The 20,300-nt window shown below is 43.5% G+C and overlaps 1 protein-coding gene across 1 annotated transcript; it reads left to right on the top strand.

Annotated features, from left to right (window-relative positions):
• The first annotated feature begins 18,884 nt into the window (after positions 1-18,884).
• LOC133805927 (uncharacterized) lies at positions 18,885-19,994 on the top strand. Its single transcript, XM_062244074.1, has 2 exons — positions 18,885-19,423; positions 19,655-19,994. Exons 1-2 carry the CDS (start codon positions 18,885-18,887, stop codon positions 19,992-19,994), a joined length of 879 nt encoding a protein of 292 aa, XP_062100058.1.
• Positions 19,995-20,300: the final 306 nt, after the last annotated feature.

Genomic DNA, 20,300 nt, shown 5'->3' with positions numbered 1-20,300 from the left:
TGATGTGGAAGATCAGTTAAAACTGCAGCCACAGAGCATACTCGGTATTTCAAGAGACCTTATAACTTGGCTCTGATACCAATTGTTGAGTAAAATTTAGAGTACACAACTCTAAATTTACTAATATTGGACCCAAACAAGTAAACAAATTATTATATTACAATAAAAGACACTACAACACTTTCCAAAGACCACTCACAATTTGAAGAAAAATAGACACTCAATATGAAGCTCACAACTTACACTCAAAACACCACACTAAGAATACAAAGACTTATTTTTGGAGGATGCCTAACCCAAATGCAAGGGAGGGTATTTATAGTCCTCACCATGCAATCTACACCATACAAATATTAAATTGAGAAATAATCCTAGCCATACATTATTACCACATTCTACACACTTCTCCTAAAAAATCTACTTTCTACATCCTTCTACAATTTTCTCTTAAAAATATCTTCCTTCCACATTTGTTGAGAAGCTTCCATTGTCTTGGCTTTAGATAAAATGAATTGGGATTTTATTTACCTTTGGGCTTGGACATTTGGACTTTTTGGGCTGACATTGATTCTTAACATGTTATTCCCACACAGCCTGGGAAAGGAAAGACCATCCAGCTTCATAGAGACTTAAGCTCATCATCTGATGAAGAGGATGACTTCCTTGACCAAATCCTAAACTCAGGTCTAGTAATTATAGTGAGATGTTTGATTTTAAATAACTTGGTTATATGGGATTTATAGAGCTTTCTGGTAGTTGTAAAGTATTTACCCACATACTGCTTGATTTTTTACTAACCAATCTTGTGTTTACTCTTTTGCAAATTCAGAGATGTTCAGGCAATTCAACACCTCTTTTGCCCAAAAGAGGAAATCCGGGGAAGGAAGTGGCTCCAACCCCCCAAGAAAAGTTCCAAGGACAACCCCGACCAGCCAAGGGAGACAACCCGAGGAGTCGATTACAATCCCGCAGCTGACCCCTTCGTCGACTCCTCCCTCTGCGAGCCTAACCCCTACTCGCCTGACTGGCTTGAGTGAGGCCCTTAGCACTGCTGGTAACATTGGGAAGGAACTGCTTGACCAGACTCTCCATAATGTTTCAACGATTCAAAGCTTTGAATCCTTACCTCGGCTTAATGTTGAAGTCGTCTTACAAAGAGGGCTCGCTCAGCTGATGAATGTAAGTATTTTATCACAAGACAGTTTGTTATTAATCATTTTTACTTGTAGTAACTTCCTGTTTTCCATGCAGTCACTTATCACCATTAGCCACGCTCAGCATCAAGCAGTATACTACAAGGAATTGATCAAGGTCTTAAATGATCAACTAGTGGATGCTCAAACTAAAGTGGAGACTTTAACTTCTTCGGAAAAGGATCTCAAATCCAAGGTGGAGCAGGTAGAGAAGACCGTGGCTGAGCGGAATGAGTCTCTTAGGGGGCTGTTTGACGAGAATCAAAAACAAATTCAAATCAACAAGTCGTTGACTGATCAGCTTGAGAAACTGACTCGTGAGAACGAGGAGCTAAAGTGAGAGAAAGAAGCCGACCTCGCTCGCTACGAGGAAATGTGTTTCAACTGCTTTTACCAGGTGTGGAAGCTGAACAAGCCTCTCAACCTCGACTTTCTCACAGAGGAGGCCAAGGAAGAAGAGCTTGCAAAATGTGAGGCAAAGGCTGCTGAGGAGGCAGCTAATCCTGCTGGTACCACACATTTTTCCCCCACGCTGTCATTCTGACTGGAAGAAGCCACTGATGCTGAGGAAGGTGTTGATCAACCTACCATAGCTGACCAGTGAGCTTCCATCCGACTAGAGAGCCTCCATTCGACTAGAGATCCTTCATCCGACCAGCTGACTAGTAGACCTTTATTTTGTATTTTGCTATGTACTCTTGCTCGTATGGCTGAGCTATGAACACTTTACCTTTTTTTAGACTTAATCATTTAAAAGTTTTTTTACATAGATGCTTTATATTTTCATATGAGTACTTAGTTTTCTAACTTAGAAATTCTAAACATTTCATAAGTTACTACTAAGCATGCTTTCTCACATTCTTATTGCTCTATCATTTTATGAGCATAGCGTTTTATTTACACACGAATAGTTGTTCTTAACTTAAAATTTTGAAAAAATTCCAAGTTAATTAAGCTTTGTAAAACAAGTTAGCTTAACGGCCCTTTTGACTTCAAAAACTTACAAGTCAGCCTGAAAACAAATATATTTACTCGTGTTGAAGTGTATACCAGTATACCCTATGTGCCCCCCAAGTGATTGAGGGTTGAAAAATCCTTGATCACTTGCTACTTGACCAAATTTTTCCGAGCATTTATTACTTGTGAAACACATTGAATATACAAAGGATATTTCAGCAGTTAACACTGCAAAAACATGCAACTATTTAAATGTTGGTCATTCATCTGATCGATACCAACCAATTGAACACTGCCCGGTATTTCTTTTAGAAAAACTTTTTTGTTTTAAGTTGTAATGACAGTTGAACACTGCCAAAGCAAGAATAATCAACACATATGCAAAATTTGTAGCAAGATTCGACCGCGCTGCGCGTGATCTCTTTTATTACTCGTAAAAAAAAAGGACAAAGCGTGTCTAATTACGAGTCTCACACAAAATAAAATTGTTCAAAATAACATGATTGGTTAGCAAATAGCCAGTTCACAAACAAACTTAAATAACAAGTTAAACACTTGAGACAAAGCTATTACTCTGTAAGCAGTATTTATTGATAATATTTCCTCAAGTGCTCGCCATTCCAATAGTTCCTGATCAACTCTCCATTTAATCGAGCAAATTTGTAAGTGTCAGGTGGCAAGACTTGCTCAATTTGATACGGTCCCTCCTAGTTTGGTCCTAGTACTCCAGCCACCGGGTCTCTGATGAACACCTTTCTGAGGACCAAATCTCCGACCTGGAACTTTCGATCTCTAACTTTGGAATTAAAATAGCGGGCCACCTTTTGCTGATGAGCAGCAACCCTCAAGCTTGCTTTTTCTCGTCTCTCCTCAAGAAAATCTAAAGATTCAGCTAGCAACTGGTGATTCTCCTCCTGGTCGTACATGGTTCTTCGATGAGATGGTGGGTCTACTTCCACAGGTAACATGACCTCATACCCATATGCCAAGGAAAAGGGGGTATGGCCAGTTGTTATCCGGGCAGTAGTCCTATATGACCAAAGGACTTCTGGTAACTCTTCTGCCCAAGCACCCTTAAATTGCTCTAGACACTTTTTTAGAGTATCTTTCAAAGTTTTATTTACGGCCTCAACTTGCCCATTGGCTTGCAGATGAGCTACCGAGGATAAACTTTTCGTGATGCCATGTCTAGTGCAGAAATCGATAAATAAGTCACTATCGAATTGAGTGCCATTATCAGAGACTATCTTTTTGGGCAGACCATACCGACATATTATATTCTTAACCACAAAATCTAACACTTTCTTCGAGGTGATCGTTGCTAGTGGTTCGGCTTCGGTTCACTTGGTGAAATAATCCACAGCAACTACTGCAAACTGTACTCCTCCTTTCCCTTTGGGTAGTTTTCCGATCAAATCAATGCCCCATACTGCAAAAGGCCACGGGCTCTGCATTTACTTCAAGACATTCAGAGGCGCCCTGGGTACTTTAGAAAATCTCTGGCATTTATCACACTTCTTCACGCACTCCATGGAATCTTAATTCATTGTAGGCCAGAAAAAACCTTGCCGCAAAATCTTTTTAGATAGACTCTGCCCCCCAGCATGATCTCCACAGAACCCCTGGTGCACTTCAGCCAATAAGTTTTTTGACTGGTCGGGTGCTATGAACCTGAGTAAAGGCAAAGAGTACCCTCTTCTATACAACACCCCATCCATCATAATGTACCTAGTAGCTTGCCTCATAATCTTCTTTGCTTCATTACGATTATCTGGGAGGATTCCTTGCTCAAGGTAAGCAATGATGGGTGTCATCCAAGTGTCAACTATTGTAATGGGCATGGCTTCTTGTTCATTAATGCTTGGCTCTGCCAAGTATTCCACCGGTACTATATTCAGAGTTTCAGCATCTTTTGCATTAGCTAATTTTGCTAGAGCGTCTGCATTAGAGTTCTGCTCCCGCGGTACCAGCTTAATAGTATACTCCTCGAATTATGCTAGCAGCTCCTTGGTCTTATTCAAGTACGCCATCATGCGTAGGCCCCTTGCTTAATATTCCCCTAAGACTTGGTAGACCACCAATTGGGAATCACTGTTTATTTCGACCGACCAGGCACAAACATCTCTAGCCAAGTGCAAGCCTGTTAGGAGGGCTTCATACTCCTCCTCATTATTAGAAGCATTGAATCCAAACCTTAGTGCACAATGAATTCGATGCTTCTCCGGCGTGACTAATATAATTCCAGCTCCCAAATGATGTTCGTTTGACGACCCATCAACAAAAAGTTTCCAAGCAGGAAGATCTTCTCTCTGTCCAGTTACACGCTCTTACTGGTCGGGAATATCAACAATCCCAGTACATTCAGCAATGAAATCCACCAAAGTCTGACCCTTAATATCAGGTCTTGGTTGATACTTGATTTCGAAATTGGCCCAATTCAACCGCCCATTTAAGTAGCCGACCAGATGACTCCGGCTTCTGTAAGACTTGACGTAGGGGCTGGTCGGTAAGGACTTTAATGGGATGTACCTGGAAGTACGGTCGCAACTTGAGAGATGCAAGTACCAAGTAATAGGCCAACTTCTCGATCATGGGATACCGGGACTCTGCTCCTATCAATCGCTTGCTAACGTAGTACACCGGATGCTGCACTTTATCTTCTTCTTGTACTAGAGCAGTACTAACAGCGTGCTCTGTGACTGCTAGGTAAATAAAGAGGTCTTCTCCATCAACAGGCTTCGAAAGAACAGGAGGTTGAGCCAAGTGCTACTTTATGGCTTGAAAAGCTTGCTCACATTCTTTCGTCCATTCAAACTTCTTGCTTCCTCTAAGCAGGTTAAAAAACGGGACACACTTGTCCGTCGATTTAGAGATGAACCTGCTTAGAGCAGCAATCCGTCCAGTCAAGCTTTGCACATCCTTAATTCTGGCCAGAGACTTCATTTCTGCGAGCGCCTTTATCTTTTCTGGATTTTCCTCTATTCCTCGGGAGTTCACAATGAACCCAAGAAATTTTCCAGAACTTACTCCAAACGAGCATTTGAGGGGGTTTAACTTCATGTTGTACTTTCTCAGTATTGCAAAGCATTCCTCCAAATCTCGTACATGTCCTTCAACTTCCTTTGACTTTACCAGCATATCGTCTACGTACACCTCCATGTTCTTGCCGATTAAGTCATGGAACATGCCATTCACCAAACGCTGGTAGGTGGCTCCCGCGTTCTTCAAGCCAAATGGCATGACCTTATAACAGTATAGCCCTATGTCTGTTCAGAAACTGGTATGCTCTTCATCGGGAGGATGCATACTAATCTGGTTATACCCCGAGTAAGCATCCATGAAGGACAATGTTTCATGACCAGAGGTCGCGTCCACCAACTGGTCTATTCTTGGCAAAGGAAAACAGTCCTTTGGACATGATTTGTTCAGGTCGGTAAAATCCACACAAGTCCTCCACTTTCCATTGGACTTGGGCACTAACACTGGATTTGAAACCCATGCAGGGTAATATGCCTCCCTAATAAACCTGTTTTCCTTTAGCCACTCCACCTCCTCCTTGAGAGCCTTTTCCCGATCTTTGTCAAGCAATCTTCTCTTCTGCTGCACTGCTGGATAGCTTTCATCCACGTTGAGCACGTGGCTGATCACAGTTGGTGAGATACCCACCATATCCTTGTGAGACCAGGCGAAGACATCTTGATTCCTCCACAAAAATTCTACCAGCTGCACTTTTACTTCTAACTTCAACTTTTTCCCAACCTTGACCCCTCTGGTCGGGTCATTCTCATCTACTGGAACCTCCTCTAACTCCTTGGACGGTCCCACTTCACTTTCATAATCCCCAAAGCGAGGATCAAAGTCCATTCCCTCGCTTTGGGCAATGCCCTATTTGGTGACTTCATCACCGGATGGGGCTTGTTGTTCACCCATACCAAAAGTGCTTTCTTGGTCAAACATTCCTTCTTGATCGGCTACAATTGTAAAGCTTTGGTCGACATCCATCTCATCTACCTCCTCTCTCTCGGAACATACAATTATGTTGTTTTCTTTAGCCCCCTTTCTTGCTTTAGCTACCGAGGCATTATAACATTCCCTAGCCTCTCTCTGGTCTCCTCGGACGCAACCTATGCCTGCACTGGTCGGGAACTTCATGGAAAGGTGCCATATAGAGACTGCCGCATGCAAGGTCATGAGTAGTGGTCGACCAATAACCACATTATAGGCGGACGGGCAGTCGACTATCAAAAACTCTGTCATAACTGTCTCATGCTTGGGAGCATCCCCTGTTGTGACTGGTAACTTGATCATTCCAACTGGTGACAACCCTTCTCTAGTAAATCCATAGATGATTTTAGAGCATGGCTTCAAGTCGTTGATAGATAGTTTCATCCTTTCAAAGGATGATTTGTAGATAATGTTCACAGAACTCCCTGTGTCGACCAGGCATCTCTTCACCTTCATATTCGCTATTTGGACTGTCACGACGAGAGGGTCATTATGAGGATATCTCACATGTCGTGCATCATCTTCAGTGAAAGTGAGGGACTCACTTTCGTACTGTGGGTTCTTCGGAGGCCGCTCCTCTACAGCCATGACCTCGGACGTCGATGCTGCATCCAACTCATGCCGAAGGGTTTGAGCATACCTCTCCCTTACTTTGTTGCTATCCCCAGCCAGATGTGGACCTCCACGTATGGTGTCTAGAGTGAAGTCCACAGGCTTGGGTTGCAAAGGTGGGGATCGCTGCCGATTAAACCCATGATTGTTGTTACTTCCCTCTCCTTGGGTCTTTTCTGCTCAATATTTTTTCAATTTCCCCGACCGAAGGAGAAACTCTATCTCGTCCTTGAGATGATTGCATTCATTCGTGTCGTGACCATAGTCTCCATGGAAACGATAGAACTTATTCAAATCTCTCTTACTCATCTCCTTCTTGATGTGTGGGGGTTTCCGGTAGGGGACTTCCTGATGACTTGCGAGATATATCTCCTCTCAGCTGGCCGAAAGAGTGGTGTAATTGGTGAACTGAGGTTCATACTTAATTGGCTTGTCATTTGGTCCCGACTTAGCCTTCTTTTCATTGGGGTAGTCAGACCCGTTATTCCCATGTTTCTTACTACCATTTTGATCGTTTCCACCATTCTTGGGAGGATCAGTTGATCCGCTCGGATTGTTCAGGCCTTTCTCTTCCTTCTCAATCGCATCATCCAATTTCATATACTTGTCCGCCCGATCAAGAAATTATTGTAACGTTGAAATTGGGTTGCGATGAATACTGTCCCACAAAGGACTCCGATAGATTATGTCAGAAGAAATGGCCGCCATCTTCCCCTCATCTCCAACCGCGGTTGCTCGGTTGGCTTCTCTTATGAACCTTTGTATGTAGTTTTTGAGAGATTCATCTTTCCCTTGTTTAATGTCCGCCAAGTGATTGGCGTAAACTGGAGGGGTCCGAGCAGCATTGAACTGCCTGCAAAACTCTTTCCTGAAACTTTCCCAAGAAGTGATGGAGTTTGGTTTAAACTTCCAATACCACTCCTGGGCAGTGTCGGACAATGTAGTGGGGAAAACTCTGCACCGATAGTCATCACTCACTCCGAGCAGCTCCATTTGGTCTTCGAATTTCCCCACATGCCTTATCGGATCTGCCTTTTCTGTATAAACTGGCAGTACCGGTGCTTTGTACTTCGCTGGTGGCTGGGCTGCTCTGATTTGAGCACAGAACGGGCTGCCACTCCTTTGGTCTACTGGATCAATTGCAAAAGGTCATTTTGACAGACCCTAAGCTGCTGCTGTCAGAGCATCAAGCTGGGCTTGGATGCCTGGGGCCACTGCTTGAGACTCATTCTCGGGACTGCCTGGTCGGGCGCTCCTATCCGGCACACCATCATCAAGTATTTCTACTTGACTGGTAGGTCGGTTCGGATCTCGCCCTTCGACCAGGACAGTCCTTCTCCTGTCAGCAATGACATCTCTTAGATCCTTCTGAGAGGTATGCCTCCCTAACCGATCGAACACCGTACTCCGAGTTTTTTTGGAAGGCTTGCCATGCGGGACATGCTCCTTGCCACTGCGCTACTGGTTGGGATGCAGTGGTGGCCTTCCTGTCTGCGCTGGGCGGTCTTTTCCTCCTCGATGGTTGTTGTCATTCTTCTCCTTCGACTGATTAGTGTGATGGCTATCAGCTTCATCACGACCATGCCCGTCTTTGAAGTGTGAAGTTTCTTTACCTCGAGGAGCCCTATTTTGCTCCTGCTCAGGTGGAGTTTTCTTACTGCCTGACTTATGACTTCCGGATCTGGAAGTCTTTGATTGGTGGCTCCTTGAGGGGGTTCTGGAGTTCCCCCTTTGGGTTGAGGCAGTGCCCGATCGGACCCCATCTTCTTTCTGACCAGGTGGGTTACTACCACTCCTGTTTGGTCCTCGAGAATTAGGTCTATCAGTGTTTTTGCGACCAGCTTCTGTGGTCCTTGCTCCTGGGGTGGCTGCTCCTCGTGCTGCAGCTTGGGCATTGTCCTGGGCCAGCTGCGTAGCTGCCTCCAGAGCGAGTGTAGCCTCGCAATGTCGCCTATCGGCCTCCTCCTGCTGTCGCTGAATCTCCTTGCTCCTAGCATCCATCTCCCGTCTTTGCTGCTCAAATGCAGCCTTCTGCCTAGCCATTTCTTCAGCGAACGCCTCCTGTCTGGCGTTGAATTGTGCCATTTCCTTTTGGAAAGCCCACATGGCTTCCTAGAGTTGTTCAACCTCTGGAGTCACGTCCTCGAACATGACTCTAGGCTCAGTCTTATGGTCTTGAGGAGCAGGACCTTCTGATCTAACATGCTCTCTAGAGGAACCTGGCTTCTTGGAGGCCGCATTGGTGTTCTTAGGCGCCATAATGCTACAGGGATCGTCTGTCTTTCTCTTCAGGCTCTCAATGAAAGCACCAAAATATTGACCGTGTTTTTGGTCAACGACGTGTAGACGTCAAAATGACAAAAAACCTTCAAGAGAAATATACGACACAGACAATTTTTATAGTGGTTCAGCCCCAATGTGTTGGTAATAGCTTAGTCCACTTAGAGTTATGATTATAGATCTACACTCAAGATCAGATGAACCTGAGTCAACTGAGTTTCTTCAGTGCAGATTAAAAGAATACAAGAGTTCTCTCAAGATACAATTACTCTCTCTCTGGAAAATTGAAATCTGAACCCCTTTTATGATGCCATGAGCCTTGTATTTATAGGCTCAGGATCGTATAGATGATGTCCCCCATAATCGGGATATTTTGTTATTCTCACTATATTTAATTAATAATAATATTCAAAATATAACAATACACTATTTTTGTGGGATAATCTGAGAGATTCCCGCGCAGGTATGACCACATCTTGTTGAATCCGTTACTGGGATCTTTTGCATAGCCCTGCTCTGTTTAGTCGGTCCACATCACACTCAAGAGGAGAACTGAAGGGCCAAAATTCCTCATTGGTTGGCCAAAACTTCATTGGTCAAACAAGGACATAACTGGTCGGACAAGCACCTGACTGGGCGGATAAGCACCTGACTGGGCGGACAAGCACCTGACCGGGCGGATAAGCACCTGACTGGGCAGACAAGCACCTAACCGGGCGGATAAGCACCTGACCGGGCAGACAAGCACCTGACCGGGCGGACAAGCGCCTGATTGGGCAGACAAGCGCCTAACTAGGCAGACAAGCATATAACCGGTCGGACATGACACTTGACTGGTCAGTCAAAAATCTTCACCGGTCTACTGGACCACTCCTAAGCCAGATTACCCAACCATTCCTTGCCATTTGTCACTTTTTTTTCCATGTCATCGTTTTCAAATTTTGGGGATAACACAAGCGCCCCAAGAAAAATAGATACGAGCCAAGGTTCACCAATTACACTACTCTGGTCGATAGTTGAGCTGAAGTATATCAGGCCAGTTATACCACTGTTCCCTTTAGGCAGCTAGCACCGATTAGAAAAGATATCTCCAAAAGGGACACGACCAAGTTTTGTCATTTTCACGACGACTATGGCCATGACACCAACGAGTGTAACTAGCTCAAAGACAAGATCGAGTTCTTTATCCAACAAGGACATTTAAGGAGGTATGTACGAGCTGGTGGAGGTTCTCAACAGGAGACTTGCGGAGGCAAAGAGCAGGCGCTTGTATGCCAACGCTCACCTCCTTTACAGCCAGCTCTGGTCGCTGGTACATTGTTGACCATCTGCGGAGGACCACACATAGCAGGTGACAGTGGTAAGGCAAGGGAAAGATATGTCAGAACCCTACGTCACGATCAGGATATCAAAATGCTAAATATCGAGGAGAGAACTCCCAAAAAGCTCGAACAGAGGAAGAGTTGATAACTTTCTCCAAGTTGGACGCTCAACATGTTCGATTTCCCCACTCAGATCCTCTAGTTGTTGATGTTCAGATTGCTAACATGATGGAAAAACGTGTGCTGGTGGATATAGGAAGCTCAGTTTATATTTTGCATAAATCTTCACTGGAAAGAATGAAATTATCAGTGCAAGATTTAGAACCATGCAACCAAACCATCTATGGTTTTTCTGGCGAATGGCTTGGGCTAACAGGGTCTATCAGACTCCCAGTCACAGCAGGAGCTGCACTTGCGAATAGGACATTACTCGTTACTTTCATAGTAGTTGATTGTCCTTCTACATATAATGTTGTGATTGGGAGACCTATACTCATCGATCTGCGAGCCATAACCTCGGTTTGGCATTTAGCCATGAAGTTTCCAACTGACGCAGGAGTTGGGTGCGTATTGGGAAACCAGTGAAAAGCACGAGAATGTTACAATTCCTCAATCACAAAAGAAAAAAGAGGCGGATCGGGGGATAGAGCCAAAAAAAGGTTGCTGGTAATAAATGAAACACATGCCCAATCAGGTGAACAAGTCACCAAATAGGGTGTTGCCCAAAGTGAGGATATGGACTTAGATCCTCGCTTTGGGGATTTTGAAGAAAACATTGGACCCAAGGAGGACCTCGAGGAGGTCCAACTAGAAGAGACAGATCCGACCAGGGTTGTGAAAGTCGGTAAAAACTTAGAAACAACAATGAAACACAAGCTAGTGGAATTTTTTAAGAAGCACCAAGAGGTATTTGCCTGGTCGCATAAAGATATGGTTGGGATAGACCCAACAGTGATCAGCAATGTCTTGATTATGGACAAAAACTTTCCACCTATACAACAAAAAAGAAGGCTGCTCGACAAAGATAGATCTAAGGCCTTAAAAGAAGAAGTTGAGAAGCTGAAGGAAAGTGGATTCATTAGGATAGTGTTTAATCCATCTTGGGTCTCAAATCCCGTACCAGTTCCCAAGCCAAATGGAAAGTGGAGGACGTGCGTAGATTTCACAGACCTTAATAAAGCCTGTCCGAAGGATTGTTTCCCACTTCCAAGAATTGACCAGCTGGTCAATGCTACATCAGGACAAGAAATTTTATCGTTCATGGATGCTTACTCCTGTTATAATCAAATTAGTATGAATCCATCTGATGAAGATCACACTAGCTTTTGAACAGATACGGGACTTTACTACTATAAAGTAATGCCCTTCAGTTTGAAAAATGCTGGTGTGACTTACCAGCGACTAGTTAACCATATGTTCAAAGAGCTGGTCGGCATTAACATGGAAGTCTATGTCGACGATATGCTGGTCAAGTCGAAAAAAGTCAAAGAACACATCAAGGACCTACAAGAATGCTTCAACATCTTGAACAAATATCAGATGAAGCTGAACCTCTTAAGTGTTCCTTTGGTGTTGAATCGAGGAAATTTTTGGGATTCATAGTAAACTCACGAGGAATCGAAGCTAGTCCTGAAAAAATTCAGGCACTAATCGAGATGCAGTCTCCTGTCAAAATTAAAGATGTCCAAAGCATAACTAGAAGAATTATGGCCCTGAGTAGATTCATATCTAAATCAACAGACAAATGTGTTCCATTTTTTAATCTACTTAGAGGAAAAAAAAGTTTGAATGGACAAAGGAGTGTGAATAGGCCTTTCAAGTGCTAAAATCCCACATGTCACAACCACCAATCTTGTCCAAACTGGTCGAAGGAGAAACTTTGTTCATCTACTTAGCAATCACAGAGTACACTGCTAGTGCTCTTTTAATAAGAGAAGAAGACAACATCCAAAAGGCAGTATATTATGTAAGTAAGAGGCTAGTGGGAGTAGAATTACGCCCATAGAGAAATTGGCTTCTTGCTTGATTCTGGCCTCTAGGAAGCTGTGACCCTACTTTCAGGCTCACCCCATCACAGTACTCACCGACTAGCCACTACGACAAATATTAAAAAAACCAGAAGCCGCTGGTCAGTTGTTAAAATGGGCAGTCGAACTAGGGCAGTTCGAAATTTCTTATTCACAACGAGCAGCTATGAAAGGACAAGCTCTAGCAGATTTCATTGCGGAATTCACCGGACTCCCTGTCACGAGCCGATGGTAGAAACCGATGGTCAAAATCAATCCACTACCTGGAAGTTGTTCGTAGACGGCTCTTCCAGCAAGCACAACACAAGGGAAGGTTTGATTTTAATCACAGCTAAGGGACATCGGTTTCACTGTGCGATTAGATTCAACTTCACAGCTTCCAAGAATGAAGTCGAGTACGAGGCTCTGCTCTCAGGATTAAGACTACAAAGGATATGGATATAAAGTCGCTAGAAATATATAATGATTCTCAGCTAGTAGTTAATCAAATTTTGGGAGAATATCAGGCTAGAGGTCTCAAGATGGTGGCATATTTGAACAAAGCAAAGGACTTGCTGACACAGTTTGGGAAGAATACTCTCCATCAAGTACCTTGCGATCAGAATTCAAATGCTGACGCCTTAGCCAAGTTAGCAAGCACTAAAGATGCTGACGCCTTGAGCATAGAACCAGTCAAACATTTGTTGGCACCGAGCACTCAAGTGGAAGAATCCTCGCTAGTGATACAAGTGTCAGACACATGGATGACGCCCATCATCAAATATCTCGAACAAGGAGTATTACCAGCAGAAAGGAACAAGGTTAGGACACTTCAAAGTCAGTCAGCCCGTTTTATTTTGCTCAACAGAATCTTGTATAGACGAGGATACTCAATGCCTTTATTACGGTGTGTTTCTAAGGAGAATGCTAAGGAATTGATGCGAGAAGTACATGAAAGTTTTTGTGGAGATCACGCTGGAGGGAAAAGTTTGTCAAAAAAGATTCTCCAACAAGGATATTTCTGGCCTACCATGATCGAGGACTCTTTGGAATTTGTTAAAAAATGTGACAAGTGCCAAAGATTCTCCAAGATACCACGAGCAGCCCCAAATGAGCTCAAACAAATGCAAAGCCCGTAGCCATTCACAGTTTGGGGGATTGATCTGATCAGATCTTTGCCCGCAGGTAAAGGGAATGTCAAGTATGCAGTAGTTGCTGTTGACTACTTTACGAAGTAGGCCAAAGATGAGCCACTTGCAACAATAATGACCAAGAAAGTATTGGATTTCTTCGTTAAAAACATCATATGTCGGTATGGGTTACCAAGAAAAATTGTCTCAGACAATGGCACACAATTTGACAGGGATCTTTTCACTGATTTCTGTGAAAGGCATGGTATTATAAAAAGTTTTTCGTCAATTGCTCATCCACAGGCAAACTGACAAGTTGAGGCCATTAACAAAAGTCTAAAGGACACACTAAAAAAAAGGCTCAAAGAAGCAAAGAGGGCGTGGCCAGAGCAATTTCCAGAAGTACTCTGGTCATATAGAAAATCTCACCAAACATCAACAAGCCATACACCATTTTCTTTGGCCTATGGGTATGAAGCCATGTTGCCTATTGAGCCAAATCCACCATCGCATAAAAGGCTAACATACGACTAGAGCACGAATAACTAGTTATTAATGGAGTCTTTGGACTTGGCCAACGATAGGTGCGTTCAGGCTCAACTTCGAGTAGCAGCATACCAACAAAAGGTTGCTCGATATTTTAACTCTAAAGTACGCAAAAGAAAGTTTAACGTGGGAGATTTGGTACTTAGAAGAGTTTTTCTCAACACCCGCGACCAGAGTGTTGGGAAGGTCCCTATCAAATTGAAGAAATCCTTCACCCAGGCACATATAAACTTGCTCGCTTAAATGGAGATCTCATTCCTCGCTATTGGAATTGAGAACACCTGCGCAAGTATTATCAATGAACAATTCTTTTTAAAAGAATTGGTTTGTATTAATTTTACTTTTTACAAGTTTATGAACAAGGCTTAGTCAGTTAAATGACTGGTCGCTTATAAGTGTAAGATTAATTCTTGATCACTCGTACAGACACGATTTTGTCCATTTCATTACGAGAAATAAAAGGAACTGTGCACAACTAGTTATTCTTGCCAATTATTGTATTTATTACAAGTATTTGCTCATTACGTGTGTTGTTTTGCTATATTATCATTAATTGTTTATAAGTACGCAAGCAGTAATGTTCGAACAGGACTTGGTCATGGCAAGTGACTGAGAACCTTAAGCTCCTTGATCACTTGGGGGGCATATAAGATACTAAGCGAGCAAAGCATATCAACAGGCATATGTATACACATGAGCAAAATAAGGAAAAGCATATTACGACACTTAGAATATTTTGCAGAATTTTAGTTAATTTTGTGAAATATCAATAAAGTGTTATGCTAGGTTCAATCATATGAACAGATGTTATAATAGCAGTAAATATATTATAATATCATAACGAAATGTCTTTACACCGCGAGCAATTGCTGCTCGGATGTAATTAAAATATTAAAAAGGAAAAGCTACCTTATGCAGCAAAATTGTCTCAACATCACGAACAGTTGTTCGTATGTTTTAGTTACAAAATTAAAAAATTAAAAATTATTGAGCAGCTGGAAGAGGGTCTTGCTGAGACTGCTGGTTGACTGTTGTTCCACCATCTTCTGCAGCATCATCGGTGCCTATTGCCAGGGAGATTTGAGGAGAGTCTGAAGCATTCTGGGCATTCCTTTCTTCTTCTTGGCGAGCAGTGCACTTCGTGAGTTCAACTTGCCTCATTTTCTCGGGGAGGTAGTTGAAATTCGCCTTCGAGCTGTTCTTCAAAAACAAGTAAAAGTAGTTGAAAGTTGCTCCTCTCAACCTCTCCAGGTTTTGGGAATTTTCTTCCTCGAGCAGCTTGACTCGCTCCTCTAGCCCAGTAGCCTCCTTCATGCTGGCCACCAAATGCTCCTGAAGTTTGGCTGCTTCTTTGAAGTTGTTCTTCGAAGCTTCCTTGAATTTCTCCTTGGCAGCAATGGTCTTGGCCAGTTCTTCCTGGGTCCTAGCTCCTCGGTTAAATTGGCAATTTTTCCTTCAACTGCCTTGATCTCCTCGGCGGGTATGGCCTCGATCTCCTCAGCATGACGCCAGCCATTGCTCGTAGTTAGGATACGTTGCGAACATAGAAAAAATGAAATTGTTAGAGGCAATTAGAGAAAATGTTGTTCGACTAAGGACCTGGCTGTGCTTCAGTGGGGGAAGATGTGCAAAGGCTTCCTGGCTGCGACGGTGCTTGGACAATTTTTGCAGCTTTTCGTAGGTAGAATTAAAAGCATTATTCAGTAAGTTAGCGGCTGAGGATCTCCATTCCTGCTCGGAGGAAGGGGCACTGCGAGGAGGAGGAGGAGGAGGAGGCATTGTAGTTCTGGACAGAGTAGGAGTAGGAGGGTCATCTAATCAAGCCTTTTTTTTTTGGAAGGCTCACTACTGCTCTCCCTAGGATGATTTCTGCTTGGTTTCTTCTTGTTGGAAGGAGATTCAGCAGAGGCATACATGTCAAAAGCGTCTTCAAATGGCATGACTACAAAACAAAACAAAATGAGCATATATGTAAGAAGTAGTTTGGAGCGATAATGGAATAGTGTAAAGAGAAATTCTAAGTAGTATACCCAAAATATTATTATTGGTCGTTATATTATTTAAAGAACTACAACTACACTCACTATCTGCCTCGAAGAAGTCCAAGCTAAAATTACTGGTCGTAAATTTAAAGTTTCCATCCCTATCAAATAAATGACAAGGGATGGGCAAGTTATCTAAAAGTGAGAAGTCTATACCATTCTCATCTAAGGACTCAAGTATAGGACCAGTATATTCTGGTAGTTTTTGTTTTCCCCTCCCATGATGGGTAGGGGCAGCGACAGTTCGAGGGTTACTGGATGGCTCTCGGATGGTCACTCCTGTTGGTCGTCGCCTCTGGGGTTGTGACACATCTTGCTGCTACTCGGGGATTTCCTGTCCTTCAGCGCCATCTCCAGTGGCACTCCCCGTAGTGGATTCCCTCACTTCTTGATGAGGTTCCAAAAGGCCGACAAGCCTTAAATTACTCTCAGTGACCAGCTCCTTAACGCTATTTTCTATGCTCGTCATGCTGGCTAAGGCTGTGTCTCTTATCTCCATCTTTGGAGTGGGGTCTGGTCGGTGCCATGGAACTAAGCGCAGCAACAAATTACTAAGGACAAGAAAATAAATAACAAACAAAAAATGAACGACTAGAAGTTCCAACCAGAGATTGAAAAGTTTACCTCCTCGTGTGAAGGCCAAGTTGTTAGCAACTAGCTGTGTAGTGAGGAAGTACTCTTGGAAGTATTTTCCTACGTTGGACTTGTGGGTTACATCACTCGGGAATATGCGAGCAGATTCCTGGTGGCAGAAGTGGAAAAACCCTGTGTTGTTTTGGTTGGGGTTGGATTTAAGATCGAACAGATAGTTGATCTCGTGTGGGGTAGGCACAGGCCAATTTTTGTGGTTATATAGGATATAGAGTGTTGATAGTACTCTATAACCATTAGGGGTTATTTGGAAAGGGGCGACCTCAAAATAATTGCGCACCCCTTGGAAAAAGTCATCCAAGGGCAAGATTGCCCCTGCCTCTTATGATACCTCGACCAGGCGCTGTAGGTGCCTCCAGGCACGTTTTCCCTTTGGTCGGGTGTGGGTTTGTATAGGGTAATCCCAGGAAGCCCGTACTTCTGGGGATATTTTTCCATCATCCTGACCGATATGGCCATTGCGAGGACAGGCTTTTGGCTGAATGTCTGGTGGTGAAAATTTTAAAGGTTGAGGGTCGTTTGAAGGGCCCTCAATGTTGGTTGTAGGTTGGTTAGAAGGAAAATTTGTTGTTTTTCTTTTTCCAGCGAGCAGTGTATTTGACACGACCCATGTTTGGTTGACTGGCTAAAGGACTGGTCGTAGGGTTTTGTTGTAAAGATGAAGGCTCGGGAAAGAGCAAATAAGTCTGTTCTTGATCCTCGAAAAGCGACGTGAGAAGATCTTCGTCTATTGGTCTCTCACCTCCCCAGGGATCATGCATGAATATCTGAGAAGAGCAAAGGGGAAGTGAGAATCTACGACCAATAGATAGAAGGAAGAGAAAAACAAGGATAATGTTGCTCGTGTATAAAAGTTAAGCTTTTATACGATTAGCAGCATCCTGATAAAAACATCATAAACATGCGAGCAGTTTGAAAAAACATATTAAAAAGCGAAAGTGAAAAGTTTTTTTAGAAAAACTTTTCAACTCCGAAAACAGGCGGGAAAAACCCAGTTTTTCTGAAAAGCTTAAAATCGAATTTTCACTTCGATTTTGGACCCGAAATCAGTACTCATATATCCCACATTGCTTTCTAAACATGGCCTAGTATTTAATACTACCTAAAATCCCTATTCTAGCAGACATTTTCTATGTATCTTTGTCTAAATGAGATTACCCATAAACTTTTTCTCAAGAATAGTAGAGACGCAATAACAAAAACTTGTGAAAGCAAGATTGGATTACATAAAAGAAAGTGGGTTCGAAACTTACTTGGAATATGAGTTGTAGGAGGAATCACGGAGATTTTTGCTCGGAGTTGGTCGAAGACGTCTCAGATCACAGAGGTTTTCTGGAGATTTTCTTGAAAGTTTTTTCTGAGTTCTTGAGGAGAGAGAAAGTTTCGGTAAAATTGAAAAGGTTGAAGAGTAATATATTTATACTACTCGGGGTGTTATTGAAGAGTAATGATGGGGATGAGATTTCGATGTATGGGGAATTGCAATAACCGTCAAAATATTTTTGGGAAACTGTAAAGGTCGTGATTGCTTGTTTTCTCGAAAAGATACTGACAGATGTGACAGGTCAGACGAGTAGCTTGTCGAGAAAGTTTATTAAATGCTGGTCGCAGTAAAATAAACTTGGGGGGAAAATGTTTACCCAAAAAAGACTTACTTGTTGACATGGCAAAATTAGTATGCACGCAGGTTTCACGTGACTATTTAAGTGGTTACATTCAGGTCGACCATCGACCAATGGTAGAGTTTCTCGATAGATCAAGAAGATGCTTAACCGTGCGACAGAAGACGTGTTTCATATGCGACCAGGCTGGTCGTAACATATAAAATATTTCTAAATATATTTGATCCTATTTTTATGTAAAGATTGTAATTTATGAGGAATGGAGCCTGCACGTGGATGAAGCATCCAACAAAGGAGGATCTGGAGCAGACATTCTGATGACTGGACCCGAAGGACACAGGATGTACTGTGCAATACGGTTTGGGTTCGAAGCCTCGAACAATGAAGCAGAATACGAAGCGCTTCTAGCAGGACTGTGATTGGCCCAGGGGCTGAAGGTAACGCATCTACACATCTTTAGTGATTCACAGTTGGTGGTATTCCAGGTAAAAGGGGAGTACCAAGCGAGGGGACCCAAGATGGCTACATACTTGGAAAGGGTAAGAAGCTATTTGGAGCAATTGGTGGAATATAGCATAGAGCAAATCCCGAGAGAGAGGAATATCCATGCTGATGCCCTTGCGAAGCTGGCTTCCACTAAAGATGGAGATACCCTCAAATCAGTGCCTGTGGAATACTTACCAAGGCCAAGCATTGTCAATCCAGACGTTCACATGGTCAGCATTCCAAAGGAGTCATGGGCCAGCCCGATTATAGACTACCTGAGGGATGGAGTGGTACCAACAGACAAGAGGGAGGCTCGGAGGCTAGTTTACAAGGCAGCCTGGTACACATTGGTAGATGGGATCTTACACAAGAGGGGGTTTTCTGTGCCACTCTTGCGATGTGTCAATGAGGAAGAAGCTGTGAAGGTGCTATATGAAATACATGAGGGTGAATGTGGCAACCATGCGAGTGGACCATCCACGGCTCAAAAAGCCACGAGGCAGGGGTACTACTGGCCTTCCATGGAGAAAGATGCAAATGATTTCGCAAGGAAATGTGACAAATGCCAAAGGCATGCGAACTACCCCCGAAAACCCCCGAATGAATTGACCAGCATGACCAGCCCTTGGCCCTTCGCTGTTTGGGGGATAGACCTGATTGGCGCCCTCCCCCCAGGGAGAGGTGGTGCAAAGTACGATGTGGTAGCCGTAGATTACTTCACCAAGTGGGTCGAATCAGAACCTCTAGTGAAGATAACGGCCAAGCATATCACTACCTTTGTCAATAAATTCATTGTCTGCAGATTCGGAGTGCCCTACAAGATTATTTCTGACAACGACACTCAGTTTGAAGGGGAAACATTCAAGGAGTACTGTAGGGAAAGAGGCATAAGGAGAAGCTTCTCGGCTATTGTGAATCCACAGGCCAATGGGCAGGTGGAGGCCATTAACAAAGTCCTAAAGAGGAACTTAAAAACAAAGCTAGAGAAGATGAAAGGTGCTTGGGTCGAGGAGTTACCAAACGCGCTTTGGGCCTACAGAACCACTCCACGCACTACCACTGGAGAGACCCCTTTCTCCTTAGCATATGGATGTAAGGTTGTCCTCCCGATTGAGATGAAGGTTAACTCGCACAGGATATAGGCATACGAGGACCAGGTAAACCATGCAGCAATGGCCGAAAGCTTGGACATGCTAGAAGAGAGAAGGGAAAAGGTGCAAATGAGGGTGGCGGTATACCAGCAGCGGGCAGCCAGGTATTACAACTCGAGGGTGCGAGAGAGAACATTCAGAATAGGCGACCTGGTATTAAGAAAAGTACTCCCCAACATTCGAGACTCGGGGGCGGGGGTACTTGGGGCGAACTGGGAAGGGCCGTACCAAGTCGCTCAGCACATACCACCAAACACCTATAAGCTGGCGCGCATGGACGATACCATCATACCTCGA

This window comes from Humulus lupulus, chromosome X, assembly GCF_963169125.1.
Source record: "Humulus lupulus chromosome X, drHumLupu1.1, whole genome shotgun sequence".
In the NCBI taxonomy this organism is placed as follows: Eukaryota; Viridiplantae; Streptophyta; class Magnoliopsida; order Rosales; family Cannabaceae; genus Humulus; species Humulus lupulus.
Note: the sequence above shows the minus strand (reverse complement) of the source record. Positions and strands in the feature narration are given on the sequence as shown.